Source organism: Esox lucius, chromosome 18, assembly GCF_011004845.1.
Source record: "Esox lucius isolate fEsoLuc1 chromosome 18, fEsoLuc1.pri, whole genome shotgun sequence".
NCBI classification, from domain to species: Eukaryota; Metazoa; Chordata; class Actinopteri; order Esociformes; family Esocidae; genus Esox; species Esox lucius.
The window spans coordinates 16,222,648-16,237,338 of record NC_047586.1 but is presented as its reverse complement, the minus strand read 5'-3'; the positions used below and the strand labels follow the sequence as shown (position 1 = coordinate 16,237,338).

Below are 14,691 nucleotides of genomic sequence, written 5' to 3'. Positions count from 1 at the left end.
CTCCTGTGTGATGCTAAATGAATTAATTTGATAAGTAATGAGCTACATTTTCTGCTAAATTAACATATGAATAAAATTACTTAAGTTAATGAACCAGTTATTGAATTCTACCGCTAGTGGGAATGATGCTGACTATATGCCAATTAACACTACTCACTCCAGGCTATATTTCCAGGTTCTCCAATGCCGGCCATGTTCAGTGGGGCAACAAATAACAATACTTCTGTCACATTCAAATTCTTGTATTTATTATCAGAGTACATAAAGTAGACAATGGGAAGTGAAGCCAAACATAACATGCAACAAAATATATCAGAACTCTCTACTCTTTGATGAGACAGCTTACTCCTCTTTCAAACTGTGGATAGGGTACAGGTCAGGGGTTAAAGGTTGGCAGTCAGAAATTACAGGTACAAGCCCTCTGGTGTGCCCTCTTGCTTTTTGTACAGCACGTTCTCCTTGGATTTCTTGAAATCCTCATTGGTGACTTTCATCCTGCGCTCCCTCAGGGCCATGAGGCCTGCCTCGGTACAGATGGCCTGAAGGGAGAGAAATGAGCAGAATGCCAAGTCAGCCGCTAAATTAAATAAAAAATGAAGCATATAAGGCATTTTGTCAATAGCCGAACAAAGCTGGGAACTATAATTATTTCAGCATATACTTTTGAAGATTAAATAAGAACTGCCACTAGAGGACAGTACAATCAAGAAAGAAGACAGTTTGTCATATTTTCCTAGATTGCCTGAAAATAAAACAAGCAAAGCAACAAGTACAATCCCAGTACAGGTAATGCATTTGTGGAACAGACAATGCCAAACGGGCACTCGACCACCATAACAGTTATAAGGCAGTGGTTCTCTGATTTGGTAACTGTATTACCATGGTCTATGTAATGACTGTTCCTAAAAACCTTGGTGTGGATGGACAAGTTACCCACTGTGATAGATGTAGACCCAGACACCCATACCTTGATGTCAGCCCCTGACAGGTCATCCTTGGCCAGGATCAGGTCGTCCAAGGTGACGTCATCGGCCACTGTCATCCTGCTGGTGTGGATGTTGAAGATCCTCCTCTTGGTCTTCTCATCGGGCAGAGGGAACTCAATCTTCCTGTCAATACGCCCTGGGAGAACATAACCAGAGAGTGAAGGCCAGGGCACACCACCGGGAGAAGGGCTTTTTGGTTTCACGCCTTCTGATTCTAGAACATTCTACTTGACATCGACTCAAAAGTGTGGGAAGAAAAAAAGGCTGTTGGCTCAAATGACTTTGGTGAATGTTGTTGCTTTCAGTAGGATTTGTGTAAAGAGTTGAGAGCTCCATCTGTTGTTTACTAATAAGGCCATGAGTAGACCTGGTATACCATACCTTTGGATATTTACACAGACACCAAATTACATTTCAGCTACCCTTTGATATACATAAAGCCAATATTTGTAATAACTTTTTAAGTAAATACCTGCTGTCAACCTGCAAAATCATAGGATGAAGCAGATCTTTTTTTTTTTTATTTACTATGAAGACTGCAAAATCAGTGTTGTCTCTGCGTCGTTTGGTTTAACGTGTTATTTAGGCGAGTGGGTGGATGAATTAAGGAGACAGCGTCATAGCGACCTGATGTGTTTGGAGAAGTTCCCTGTAAAGTGGTTCTTTTCCCCCTCTGTGCTCCGGCCGTCTGCTCACTCAGGGCCATGTGCATAATGACTCTTTACTGACTGACATGTTTTCTGGGTTACAAGTGAAAGTAGCTTGCTACCACCTATAATTGAGGAACTTTATGAGCGGGACTGTCTCTGCAATTATTTGTGGTGCATCATCTGTCTGGGACCATGTTGACCGTTGCCCTGTGTTAGGGCAGACCCGGCATTGCCCTGTGTTAGGGCAGACCCGGCATTGCCCTGTGTTAGGGCAGACCCGGCATTGCCCTGTGTTAGGGCAGACCCGGCCTTGCCCTGTGTTAGGGCAGACCCGGCCTTGCCCTGTGTTAGGGCAGACCCGGCCTTGCCCTGTGTTAGGGCAGACCCGGCCTTGCCCTGTGTTAGGGCAGACCCGGCCTTGCCCTGTGTTAGGGCAGACCCGGCCTTGCCCTGTGTTAGGGCAGACCCGGCATTGCCCTGTGTTAGGGCAGACCCGGCATTGCCCTGTGTTAGGGCAGACCCGGCATTGCCCTGTGTTAGGGCAGACCCGGCATTGCCCTGTGTTAGGGCAGACTCGGCATTGCCCTGTGTTAGGGCAGACTCGGCATTGCCCTGTGTTAGGGCAGACTCGGCATTGCCCTGTGTTAGGGCAGACCCGGCATTGCCCTGTGTTAGGGCAGACCCGGCATTGCCCTGTGTTAGGGCAGACCCGGCATTGCCCTGTGTTAGGGCAGAATCATCTTCCTTAATCAGACATCAACTGAGGTCATTTTATCTCAGATGATGAGCGCCCTGGTTGTCGTTATAAAACCATTTTTCAACCTACGTTAAGATTATACATAAACCAATTTGTTTACAATCAACCACAGAGGTACCTTAACCAGAACAATAATAGGCTATAACCTATCATTTCATGGATCCCTTTCATACCAGTCTAGGAAATCACACTGCCTTTAGTATTAAGCTGTGGGATGAAGAGAGATGTGACATTCTGGGAAACATTTGACAATATTCCTGAGGAAGTATGGATGCATACCAAGTTGGCAATCGGCCCTTAAAGCTGCAGTAACGGTTCTTTCCAATACTAAAACCTCTGAATACAAGTAGGCTGTAGGACTGCTACTTCCGGACCTCCTAATCACAGGTTACATTTAAGCAGTGATGGTGTGTACGTGTGTGTGTGTTGGCGTCGGTGTGTCCCACAGGTAACGTTAGGGGAGTAACACACAACCTGTTAAAGACCTGTTAAAGTGTGGTGATATTTAATCATGCAGTGTGTATTGGTCAGGGACGAGGGGAAAGCATCTTACCCGGTCTGATGAGAGCAGGGTCCAGGGTCTCTATCCTGTTGGTGGCCATGATCACCTTGACATCTCCTCTGGAGTCAAACCCATCCAGCTGGTTGAGCAGCTCCAACATGGTCCTCTGGATCTCACGCTCTCCTCCAGAGTTAGAGTCATATCTGTACAAGTAGACAAAGAAACACCACACCTCGGTCACATCAGAGAAACACAGCCGTTGTTTGCCATCTCCCAAATTAATCACATAGCTGGTATCAAATACAAAAGATTGAAAAGAGATTAAATTGCTGGAAAAACTGTAGCTTAAAAGTACTAAATTTTCCTTTTGTTCAATGACATTGTGCAACAGGAAATCAGCACATGTTTCTATATATTAAGAAGAGGGTTGTGTCAAAGTGGGGTTGCATGGGCTATCGTATTTGAGGATTCTTGGCAAATTGTTATCTGTATTCACTTGACACAAGCAAAAATGAAAGTTCCACCAAGCCTATCAAAGGGTGAGATGCAGCCAGTAAAGAACCTCGCCACTAAGGTTTCTATAACAGCAAGGCCCAGTTTAGGAAAAAATTAATCTTTTCCTGTGTTTTCTATATTAACCAACTGCTCTTTTCACTTTAAGTTTAAACATTTCATCAAAGTTACAGTAATAATAATAATAATAATAATATTTGCTATTTATACAAAGGTACTCAGAATCATGTATATGCTGACACGTTAATCTTCAAAAATGTGAAGTGGAATAGTTCAGTGCAACAAAGCTAGTAGAACACCCTCACACCGATCCAATAAGCACATTACTTTTCCTGCCTAATATTCTAAACACATTAAGATGTCTAAGTGGGAATTGGATGTTTTACATTATTGTATTACTAGGTAATTGGCCGTTTCTTTAGGTATGCAAGTGCCGTGTCCTGGAACCTAGTCTTACATGAAATCAACATTTATCCAAAACCCAAGTGTTGGATTCTGAATACAGTTTGAGGTGGACATAATGACACCTTCCGTGTTTAGAAATGTTTCTAGGGGCAATAGTTGTGTTTCTGTGTGCGGATACAAGAAACAAAATGGATGCTGCCATATTTGACCATCCTCTTCAGAAATAAATGGGAATTTAATGACTGAATGCGGTAGGAATAATGGAATAGATGAGCAAAACATTATTTGATATGGCTAAAACCAGAAAAGGATGCGTTGGGTGTTTTTAGCGGAGGTCATAGTACCGTTTAGTGCCAATGGCGTCTATCTCATCTATAAAGACAATAGATGGAGCGTGTTCCTCTGCCACTCTGAACAGCTCTCGGACCAGCTTGGGCCCATCTCCCAGGTACTTCTGGATCAGCTCAGAACCAACCACACGCAGGAACGTAGCCGACGTCTGATTGGCCACCGCCTTGGCCAGAAGGGTTTTTCCTAAAACAGAGACAAGGGTACTCAGAAATGAGGAGACATCTTAAAATCCCCAGCCTCCTCTCCATACGGCTCCTTACTAATGGCATTTTAAGAACTTGTTTCTTTATGTTTCTTGTTGTATACAATGTGTCTTACACATACCATTCCTATGATCAACATTTAAAGGCTTGAACTAGCGCACACCCAAGAGGAGGTGCTGACTAACGGACAGTAAACAGCAGGCTAGGAAAACTAAAAATTGCATACGATGGCGCCATACTTGCAAACATGGGAAAATGTAAGCACCTTCCTATTAAAATTGTTGATGTAGTTGCACATGATCAAAGGCTACAAGTTATCTTTTCCCATCACATCAGGATGCAGATTCAGCTTCGTGCTAACATCAGCAGTCTTTATTATGGATTAATTATGTCCGGTAACAAATCTCTATCGGCCAATTAACGCTGCAGATTGGACGTGTTCCAACAATGGTTCATTGTAGTTTCCTTAGCCTCCCTCAGTCTAACAGGATGTTCTGCTCTTCATAGGTATCGGACTGGCTGGTCAGATGGTTCCTGTAGCTCCAAATGACTGTTGCAGATAGAGGTAAGGGAACCATGCTTACATGGATCTTAAATGCCTTAGAAGATCACAGCACCAAGTGAAGAGTAAATTACATGAGCTATTTGGAAGGCCCAATGTCATAACACTTATTCCCACCCATTTTACATTTGTTGCACTTGTATCTGTTCCATCCCTGACCATCTCATGCAATCCCACGTGTTCCAAAATCAACACACACAGTCCACTACAGTGTTTCATAAAGTCACTTTGAGATTTCCACTTGACTGACCAGAAACATGTTCCTGGTAACTCACCAGTGCCAGGTGCTCCATAGAGGATAACTCCTTTGGGAGGCTTAATGCCCATCTCCTCATAGTACTCAGGGTGGGTGAGGGGCAGTTCCACTGACTCCTTTTGAGAAACAACATAACAGCACAGGGAAATCAGCATCACTGGTAACCGACTCAGCGGTGTCCAGAGAGTCAACCTGGTGTGGCGGTTTTCATTTTATTGTTGTGTCTGAGACTTGGTCCATGTACCTTGATCTCCTGGATCTGGCTGTCCAGTCCTCCAATATCAGCGTAGGTCTCCTGAGGCGCCTTCTCAACCTTCATAACTGTGACCAGGGGATCAGTGTCGTCCATCAGGACACCAATCACCGCATGGACCTATAGGACAGGCGGGGATGGGGGCGGAGACAGGCGGGGTCGGGGGAGGAGGGACAGGCGGGGTCGGTGGGGGGGGGGGGACAGGCGGGGTCGGGGGGGCATGGACCAGGTAACACGGACAGAGTCAGTCAATGTCAGTCACTATTCAACCCACATAATAATAGACATACATTTTACCACAGACTAATGAAATGTGCCTCTGGCTTGACACAATGCCCACCATCAGATAGGATTTCATTTAGCAGATGCTTTCATCCAAAGCGACTTAAAGTTGCTGCATGAAAACGTAAACCCTTTTTCATTTATGTCCTATGGTGCCCAGCAAAGCAAATCAATGCTGATGCTTTACTTATGCTGGAGGCGAAAACAACCCAGCTCAGCTTTTAACCAGCTCAGTTGTGTGAAAGCCCAAAGAACTAGGTATTTGAGTACTTTATGGCTGAGTAGTAAAAACAAGACAACTCCAATAATTTATTGTCAAGGAGTGTGTGCAAGTCAAGCCTTTAAACACTCACTGTGTTACTGTCAGAAGGAAATAGGGTCTGGCAGCCAAAAACAATGTATATCAACAGAACCAGTGGTCATCTCTGTACTCATCAGAACCAGTGGTCATCTCTGTACTCATCAGAACCAGTGGTCACCTCTGTACTCATCAGAACCAGTGGTCACCTCTGTACTCACCAGAACCAGTGGTCACCTCTGTTCACACCAGAACCAGTGGTCACCTCTGTTCACACCAGAACCAGTGGTCACCTCTGTTCACACCAGAACCAGTGGTCACCTCTGTTCACACCAGAACCAGTGGTCATCTCTGTACTCATTAGAACCAGTGGTCATCTCTGTACTCATTAGAACCAGTGGTCATCTCTGTACTCATTAGAACCAGTGGTCATCTCTGTTCATATTAGAACCAGTGGTCATATCTGTTCATATCAGAACCAGTGGTCATCTTCGTCTACCATAACCAAGCAAAGTAACAGACATATGGCCATGAGGGGAACCATAACCCAATAGAGGTTTATTCAAACGTAAAATTACAAATGTTTTCAAAATCGCAAACCAAGTGTGTCGATGTTCAGACAGACAGCCTTTTCCTCCGGCCCTAGCCAAATTAGTGACTAGACGGTGAATGTTTAATATGAACATCTTTGAATGGGCTGGTACCTTGTGGTTGAGCAGAACGGAGCAGCCGGGCTCCAGCAGGTCTTTGTCTACGAAGGAGAGGATGCTGACGTAGTGTTCAGAGCCCACTGACGTAGACACGATGGCGTGGTTATCGTCGATGATCTCCTCCAGGTTCCCCACTGACATGGGAGTTCCTCGCAGGTCATCCACCTTGGACCTCTCCTCCTGGAGAAGAACAGACAGGATGTGAATGTTATAAAAACAACTAGGAGTAAATAGTGCACAGGGATTATTATGGGAAAATAACTGAACAGACAGACATCACAACACAATGGTCAAACATTGCACTTCCTCGGTCCTACAGAATGTCTGTCTACCTCCTGTTTCTCCTCTAGGGGCTTCATTTGTTCCTGGTTCCTGATGAACTCCTCCTCCATCAGGAGGTAGTCTTTGATCCTCTCCTGCTTCAGCAGCTTCAGCCTGCAGTGGGTGTGAGGGGTGACTGCAGGAGTAGATGGACATACATCATCAAAAAAATAAAATCCTCAAAAAGCAAGTCAGCGAGGAGTGACATGAATTAATGTGGTCAGCTATAAAATCACCCATACTGGGTTTATGGACAATTTCAAAAGAGAAACTCCTTTTGCCTGTGAGAGGATATTGATATGTTACCTAAAGGTAGTTTGCTGGCTGCATCTGGTCCCTTGCTCTTCCTCTTCCTCTTTCCAACTCGGGTGGGGATAGGAGGCTCATACTTCTTCTTCTTATCCTGTAGACAAGTACATTTAGAGGCAGCTGAATAAAGCACACCCAAACAGACAATGAAAAACCCAGGAGATAGTTATTAGGGGACCCTGTTGTCAGAAGCTCAGGTTGTTGCCATGTCACTCACCTTGTCATCCTTCTTGCCTCCTCCAGGTCCATGGCCCCCACTCTGACTTTGACCCTGAACACAAACCGTGGATATGTTAGTTAGCTAACTATACACCGATCAGCCATAACATCATGACCACCTGCCTAATATTGTGCAGGTTCCCCTTTTGCTGACCCATTGAGGCGTGTGCTGTGTTATCTGGCAACAAGACGTTAGCAGCAGACCCCTTTAAGTCCTGTAAGTTGCGAGGTGGGGCCGCCATGGATCTGACCTGTTTTGGAAGCCCAGTCAACACCTTGAACTCATTGTTGTGTTCCTCAAACAATTCCTGAACCATTTTTGCTTTGTGGCAGGGCGGAATACCATTGCCATGAAAGGGTTCACATGAAAGGGTCTGCAACAATACTTGGTAGGTGGTATGTGTCAAAGTAACATCCACATGAATGGCAGGACCAAAGGTTTCCCAGCAGAACATTGCCCAAAGCATCACACTACCCCTGCTGTCTTGCCTCCTTCCCAAAGTGCATCCTGGTGCCATGTGTTCTCCAGGTAAGCGACGCACACGCACCTGGCCATCCATGTGATGTAAAAGAAAACGTGATTGATCATACAAGGCCACCTTGTTCCATTACTCCGCGGTGCAGTTCTGATGCTCACGTGTCCATTGTAGGCGCTTTCAGCAGTGGACAGGGGTCAGCATGGGCACCCTGACTGGTCTGTGGCTACGCAGCCCCAAGCACAACAAACTGTGATGCACTTTGTGTTCTGACACCTTTCTATCAGTACCAGAATTATCCTTTTCAAAAATGTCAGCTACATTAGCTCGTCTGTAGGATCATACCACACAGGCCAGCCTTCGCTCTCCACATGCATCAATATGCCTTGGCTGCCCATGACCCTGTTGCCGGTTCACCGCTTTTCATTCCTTGGACCACTTTTGATAAGTACTGACCACTGTAGACCATGAACACCCCACAAGTTCTGCAGTTTTGGACATGCTCTGACCCAGTCGCCTAGCGATCACACTTTGCTCTTGTCAAAGTCGCTCAGATCATTTTTTCTGCTTCTAACACATCAGCTTTGAAGACAGAAGGTTCATTTGCTGCCTAGTATATCCCACCCACTGACAGGTGCCATGTATAACGAGATGATCAGTGTTATTCAATTCACCTATAAGTGGTCATAATGTTATGGCTGAACGGAGTTTATCCAGAGTAAAAATGAATTGATAAAGATTGAACAAAACGCAATGTTTTTTTGGTAGACATTTCCTTGTTAGGCTGATGATAGGTAATTAATGTTAACGTTACAATAGCTAATTCGTATTGGCTAGCTAGTACAGTTGCTAACATCTGCCATTCGAGTTCGCTGCAGACCGAATATCGAGCGCTTGTTAAATATTTAGATTACGATTAGCTGTCAGCGCTATTCATTTCTTTATTGGGGTATCAACATGAAAGATAGCCTCAAGGCATATATATAACTATAACATTATTCAGTGGAAGCGATAGCTAGCTACCAGCTAACATTACATAGCTATGGTTAGCTAACAATAAAGAGGGTTTAATATACCAAATTAGTTTCGATATTTAACAATTACACACAGTATTCTTTCATGTGAAAACAAAACTGACATGGCCCTAATATATAGTTACAACATGTGAAATATTTGTCTTATTTAATCAAAACATAAGACAGACCGAAATTTGCTTGCTCACTCACCATTGTTGCTTGTCCCTCTAAATTGACGTCACTAGAGTAAGCAACGTGGGACAATCTAAACGAAAAGAAACCAGAGAAAAAGACGAGTTCGTTAACCTGCCGGTCTACTATGGGTTATGTCTGTCAGAATACGAAACATAAAAATTTAACAACAGGTAATTTAGTGATAATAATTGGTCAATGGGCACTATGGTGGCAACTCGTCATCATTATCAGCGTGTGGCCTTTGGTAAATCTAATTTATAAGGACGGGAATAACGTTTTACTTCATACTAAATTAACTAATTAAGCAGATTGTTTGCAGACTGCCAGAGTAGAGAAAGAAGAGTGAGAGCATTGTAAGGCAACCTGGTGTTTTGAAGAAATGCTTAGTAAGTACGAAAATCCCTTCCTGATTAATTACTTATTAATTAATCAGGCAGTGTGTCATCCACCTTACTTAACAGAAAGGTGGATGGCATAGTTAGATTCTCAGTTTAGAATTATTGCTTTGTCTTGGCCAGGTCTTGATTTGGAGGAAAGGCTTGATGTGCCTAATTCACACTCTCGTCATCATTGGATTGTGGTTTTTATGAAGATAATTTTTACAACAATTTATGTTAGTCATCACCTCATGTAAACGTGTCTGGTGTGATGTGAGAGCCTTGTTAAGGCCTTGTTTACTTAATGACTAGTAACTATATAAGGCTCTGAATAGCCGATGTACTGTACCTAGCATGTCAACACCTTTTTTCTCTGTTGTTGTTACAATTTCATAATCCCATTACCTTAAAATCTCCAGACTCTTGCTTTTCAATACTTCATCATTATAAGACTCTCTGTTCATCCCTGTCATCATTTTGACTGATTTCTATGTATGTCACAGGTGTTTATCCAGTGTGGACACAGTTTTGTCAGGAATGGACTAAGACAAATCTGCAGTTGGAGTGGTTCCATAACTATATAGCTTAAAATAGCGCAATGTATTACAGCTCCTTTCACTCTCTAGTTTCTTGGGGCGGCAAATACCCTAATGGTAAAGCATCGGGCCAGTAAGAAAAAAGTTGCTAGTTTAAACAAATTGGACTACCAGACAATTATTTTTTACTCCATCCATTGTCTAGGGTTGGTGAATGTGTGCCTACTGGAGCCATTTCTACATGTGTTGTGCAGATTGGAGTTGGAGTCAGTGCAATAGCCCATCAGAGACCGCGGACAAAAAGTTGTGCCTTTTCAAGATGTGATTCTGCACTCCACTGATGTTCTGAGCCGTTATTTGCCTGTTTGTGGCTGCCCTATTAGCTAGCTCAATTCTTGCAATATTCCATCTATCTCTCTCATCAACAAACAATTTTCACAGAAAGGACTGCTGCAGACGAGATGTTTGTCTGACCATTGTCTATTAACTCTATACACTGTCGTGTGTGAAAATCCCAGGGCATCAGCTTCTGAGTTTCTGAGATATTGTAACCAGCACCTGGCAGTTACAATCGTTACTCGTTTGCCCTTTCTGATGTTTAATAGAACATGGTACAGAATTCCTTGGTGCCTTTCTGCCTGCTTTATATAGCATGCCATTGCCAAGTGACTGACTATAGATGTGAGGCATTTTCGTGAATGGGGTGGTGTATCTGTTAAACTGGTCACTGAGGGTATGTGGTTAGTCTGTTCATTTAATAATTGATCTGTTTTACAGAAGCCTTTCTGCCAGATTTGTGGGTCATGATGGTGACTAGTGTCAATCAATCAAATGTATTTTTTAAAGACCTTTTTACATCAGCAGTTGTCACAAAGTGCTTATACAGATACCCAGGCTAAAACCCCAATAAGGATAGTGGCTTGGAAAATGATTGCCACCTGGGAAGAAACCTAGAGAGGAGCCAGACATTGATGGCTGTGCCAGATGAGGATTATAAAAGTACATGTACTTTTTTGGGCCATTTCAAAACTTTTAGATAACCTGTAAATACCTGAATCATTTCTTTGATGAGGTGGAAAGAGTGTGGTGGGAGTGGTTGTTGTGACCTGAAGATGGTCTCCTCTCAGGTCTTGATCAGAACATGTCCCAGCCTCTGCATCAGCTGGCCCAGCAACTGGGGCCCCTCTGACAGCAATTTTTCTTATGTTGATTTTAGCAAATTGTCTTTAGTTTTCTTGGTTAGTTCTCTTCTAGTTATATCTTTGTTTTGCTGGTATCTTTTGGGTTTGTAAAAAATGAGGTGAGGACAGGCAGGGTGTCTTTTCCCACATTAGGGCTGATGGAAAAGATGAAGAGTTTGGCAGTTAAAATTGTTGTGTTTGGTATCTTCCACGATGAGCATGCAGTCATTATTTTCTGCCAGAGTATAGATTTGTTTTTCTGAGCATGCTTTTGTGGGTGGAGTGTGGTGTGTGCGTTTAAAATTACTCTTGCTGCTATGTAGTTGTTGTTGAGCTCTTCCTTAATGAGATAAAAAACACTGTATTCAGTTCCTTTTAAAAGCAATGCCACACAAACTCCTTTTGAGCATTTCAGTTTTAGCAGCAGAATCCCAGTATGTGGTTGTCTAAAGATGTTTTTTTTATAGAAGCAATGATCACATTTTTGCTTAATAATTTGATTAGCTCTATTTTATTGCCTCTTATGTACCTTTTGATGTTGAGGTGTTAAATCACAGCTGAAAGACCCAATCATGGGTCTCATTAAAAGGCACATAAGAAGCAATAAAATAGAGCTAATCAAATTATTATAAGCAAAAATGTGATCATTGCTTCTATAAAAAAAAAATATCTTTAGACAACCACATACTATAATTTTTACCTGTTTGTCCATTTAAAGGCAATACAAATGTGTGATGAATTAGAACCGGTAACACTTTCTTGAAAACCTGTATTAGAAATATCTGTACCCTTCAACTGAGAAAATAATTTGTAGTCTGTGACTTTAAACCCCATTCCCTAAAAAGTTGGGACACTGTAAAATGTAAAGAAAAACAGAATGCAATGATGTGCAAATTTAAAGCCTTTAAAATCTTGTGCATTTTTAAAGCCTATATTCAATAGAAAATAGTACAAATACAACATAGCAAATGTTGAAACTGAGAAATGTTATTATTCTTATAAAATATATGCCCACTTTGAATTTGATGCCAGCAACACATTTAAAAAAAGCTGGGATAGGGGCAAATGACTGGAAAATGTGTGTAATAAAAAAAAAACTGGTGGAACTTCTCACAACTAATGGCAACAGGTCAGTAACATGATTGGATCTTTCAGAAATAAAGATAGGGAGGGATTCAGCACTCTAAGAAAGGCTGCACAGGAAAATAGTGCAACAATTGAAGAGAAGAAGAAAAAAACTTAAAATTGCAGAGTTTGGGGATCTCGTCATCTACGATACATAGTATCTTTAAAAGATTAATAGAATCCGGAGAAATCTCTGTACGCAAGGGACATGGGTGAAAACCAATATCGGATGGCCGTGTTCTTTGGGCCCTCAGGTGGCACTGCATTAAAAACAGACATGATTCTGTAGTGGATATCACTGCATGGGCACAGGAACACTTCCGAAAACCATTGTATCTGAACACAGTATGTTACAGCATCCACAAATGCAAGTTAAAACAATACCTTGCAAATGAGAAACTACATATTAACAAGATCTAGAAATACTTCTGCCTTCTCTGGGCCAAAGCTCATTTAAGATTGACTGAGGTCGGTGGAAAAAGTGGAAAACTGTCCTGTGGTCTGATGAATAAAGATTCTAAATAATGTTTTGGGAATCATGGATGCCGCGTCCTCCCGGCTAAAGAGGAGAGGGTCCATCTGGCTTGTTATCAGTGCACAGTTCAAAAGCCAGCATCTGTGATGGTAAGGGGGTGCATTAGTGCACATGGCATGGGTGACTTGCACTTCTGTGAAGGCACCATTAACAATATATACAGGTTTTGGAGCAACATATGCTGCCATTCAGACAATGTATTTTTTAGGGAAGGCCTTGCTCATGTCAGCAAGACAATGCCAAACTACATTTTGCACATATTGCAACAGCATGGCTCCATAGTCAAGAGTCCGGGTGCTAAACTGGCCTGCCTGCAGTCCAGACCTCCCACCCATTGAAAAAATTTGACACATTATGAAACGTAAAATATGACAACGGAGACCCCCATTGAGCAGCTGAAATCCTGTATCAAGCAAGAATGGGAAAACATTTCATTTTCAAAACTACAGCAATTGGTCTCCTCACTTCCCAAACGCTTACAGAGTGTTGTTGAAAGATAAGTTGATGCAGCACAGGGGTAAACATGCCCCTCTCCCAACTTTTTAAAAACATATTATATTGGTATTTTTGTAAGATTATTTGCACGTCAATGGATCCTGTTTTTATTTGGATTTTATGCAGCGTCCTAACTTTTTTGTAAACAGGGTTGTACATTTGTCTGTCACAGATGGATATTGGAAGGGGAAATTACAAAACAATATCAAAACGGTTTGTAGCATAGCATTCTACTGTAAACTATAACAGTTGATAGACAACACCGCACAATTAAGGGATTATTCAGATTGTAGCACTGTGTTCTACAGTATACTACAGTTTATTACCGAATACGAGATCAATCTCTATTAAGTATTTCTGTATTTTTTGGTAAACTGTTTTATGTGTGCGGAATAAGCCATCTAGCCATTGGTGAAATTGGTGAAGTAAAGCAACACACTGTCTGTACTGTACTTACATGACACACAGTCGTGTTTATTCAATTTGTATGAGGTTACGCAACCCAATTCCTTAATGTGTGAAGATCAAGGACCACAGCAGTGGCACTGGAGCCAGTTTAAACGTAGCCTGTTCAATCTCATCCCAAAGATGCTCTGGTGGGTCAAGTCCATAGACCAAACAGGCCACTAAAAGAAACCAGACTGGAATGAATTGGACCACTAGACAATGGTTAACTGCTCATTCATTGTCTAGTGTTGGCAAATGCGTGCTCACTGGAGCAGTTTTTATTTGTATTTTTACTGATCGGAGTGGAACCCGATGTTCTCGTCTGCTGCATTACCCCATCCAAGAAAAGAATGACTTGTGCTTTTTGTTCAAATCTGATTAATATCCCCCCACGCCCTCAAAGAAATAATAAACTGTAAAAACAACTACAACAATATACATGGTAATGGTTTTCTGCGATCTATAGTTGTAATTTATTTTTCAGCAGTATACTCACCTGGTCGTACATAGTTTATTTATTTTATGGATGAACTGACATAGTAACAAAACAATCTCCTAGTGACAGTACATAGCAGAGGGATTTCATTTGCTCTGTAATATACTCTACAACCGCTTTCTACCGTCAAATAACGTAAGATCATCTTTCGGTACAAAAATATCACAGCATGTTAATTTGCTTAACTCTACTGTGAGCTTGTTAATTTGCTTAACTCTACTGTGAGCTATGCTGT

The 14,691-nt window shown here is 42.3% G+C and overlaps 1 protein-coding gene across 1 annotated transcript; it reads right to left on the bottom strand.

Annotated features, from left to right (window-relative positions):
* Positions 1–226: 226 nt before the first annotated feature.
* On the bottom strand, positions 227–9,386 carry LOC105017692 (26S proteasome regulatory subunit 4). Its single transcript, XM_010882510.4, has 11 exons — positions 9,280–9,386; positions 7,576–7,629; positions 7,356–7,452; positions 7,061–7,185; positions 6,723–6,908; positions 5,430–5,558; positions 5,205–5,301; positions 4,158–4,347; positions 2,947–3,098; positions 968–1,122; positions 227–539 (listed from the first exon to the last, which is right to left on the bottom strand). The coding sequence occupies exons 1-11, from the start codon at positions 9,280–9,282 to the stop codon at positions 405–407; spliced, it is 1,323 nt and encodes a 440-aa protein (XP_010880812.1). The 5' UTR covers positions 9,283–9,386; the 3' UTR covers positions 227–404.
* Positions 9,387–14,691: the final 5,305 nt, after the last annotated feature.